The sequence below is a fragment of the Corvus brachyrhynchos genome, unplaced genomic scaffold (genome assembly GCF_000691975.1).
Source record: "Corvus brachyrhynchos isolate BGI_N302 unplaced genomic scaffold, ASM69197v1 scaffold80, whole genome shotgun sequence".
Lineage (NCBI taxonomy): Eukaryota > Metazoa > Chordata > Aves > Passeriformes > Corvidae > Corvus > Corvus brachyrhynchos.
The window spans coordinates 4,962,356-4,963,968 of NW_008236769.1; the positions used below are offsets into that span (position 1 = coordinate 4,962,356).

Below are 1,613 nucleotides of genomic sequence, written 5' to 3' on the forward strand. Positions count from 1 at the left end.
GTTTGTGTGTGTGTGTGTACAGTATCACACCTCAGGTATTGTCTCCCACTACTTGGCTGTTAGTACCACAGCAAGGATTTCTGGTTATGGACTCAGTACACACCATGCTACTGTTATCACTCTTAGCTACGTAGCCACATCTTTCCCAGCTTTACACACAAGGAATGAAATTTTTCAGTAGTGCGGGGGACTCTGTTTCATGGAATTGCTGTGCCGTTGGTGCAAAGCCTGCAGTCTGTGTGGTCAGGGTTATGCACACACTGAAGGAGCTGAACAGGCCTGAAATAAGAAATGAAACCAAACAAATATTTAATAACCACTTTGCAAGTACAACAGAGTAACTTCACAGTTACTGAATGCAATGTGAAAGTCAAAGTGCGTGTTACACCTGTGCTTATCAAGCAGATGGCTTTTCTTAGGGTAATTCTTTTTGATCTTGCTGCAGAAAGGTAATTTAGGTGTTTTTAGGGACAAGGGCAAGTCAGTAGAAAACAAAGTAGGATCTGACCTCACAGCATGTCAGCTATGCTGCAATATAAAAAATAATTGCAAAAAAGAAGCAACATGTCTTGCACAGACTGTGGAATTCCTGCCATGCTGGAAGTTCACAATCTGGCTTACTCACTGGTAACCCCTAATGCTACAACAGAAAGCTGTTGCTATGAATGTCACATATGATGAGGTTTTTTTCTAATGCATCCAGTGAATCTAGTTTTAAAGAAACTTCTGGAAGACACTATTGACATGGACAAGAGCAAGAGAAAATGATCAGCTTCAGTTGCTAAATGGCATGAAAAGCCAGATGCCCAGCTGGTACAGACCCACACGTTTCTGTTTGCAATGAGTGTAGGGGTGTGAAGCCAACTTACACAGTCTGAAGTTTGGCTTTACCTGTAAATTTCTTGTTTTATTATTCTGCCCATAATAAAATTAATTGTCCATGTTGTTCAATCCAGTTGTTTATATCTGTGTTAGCTGAGCTTTGACAAAAAGCCATACTTGTTACTTTACCTTCAGAAGTGAGTTGTGAGATACAGCAACGGGTGTGCCAGGTACCTTCCTGTGCTAAGACACAAGGGGTCTAAGCTATGATATATTTCCCCTTTCTGCCTTGCCCCGTGGGCCATTTCATCATAGGCTGAAATAATCTGAACCTACTTAAAAGTCCTGGGAGTATTGGTAAAAGGTTCCATTTACCCAAAGAGAAAGTAAGCACATGATTTGGCAGATTTATGCACTACACCAGGGCTAATTTTTTCACGAAGTGCAGAGCACCCATTAATCAGGTTCAGCAATACCCAGACAGGAACATTTTGCTCTGCCTTCAGATTTAAAGACCTATCATTTGTCTCCTTTGCAGACCAATTTTTCCTTACTTAAACTATTGTCACAAACTCAGAAGTTCATAGAAATGTATGTTTACTTTGTAAATGTTCTTATCCCAGTATGAGTCCTTGACACTGAAAAGCTGTTCCTGACAGATAAGATATGAGCAATATTGAATGTTTGCTGCTTTTCTAATGTCTCTAAAGAACAATTTTGCTCTGTGTGAAGGTCTCTGAACCCACACAGAGAGATAAAGGGTCTCTGGCTTTTGTATTTCCTCAGCAGGA

The 1,613-nt window shown here is 40.5% G+C and overlaps 1 protein-coding gene across 1 annotated transcript in view; it reads right to left on the minus strand.

Moving 5' to 3' along the window:
- Window positions 1-92: 92 nt before the first annotated feature.
- The window catches only part of CD38 (CD38 molecule), a 22,713-nt gene continuing 21,192 nt past the window's right edge, over window positions 93-1,613 (minus strand). Inside the window, exon 8 of the mRNA XM_008645039.2 lies at window positions 93-279. Coding sequence (XP_008643261.1) covers window positions 198-279 — 82 coding nt within the window. The 3' untranslated portion in view covers window positions 93-197. The remainder of the gene's footprint in view (window positions 280-1,613) is intronic.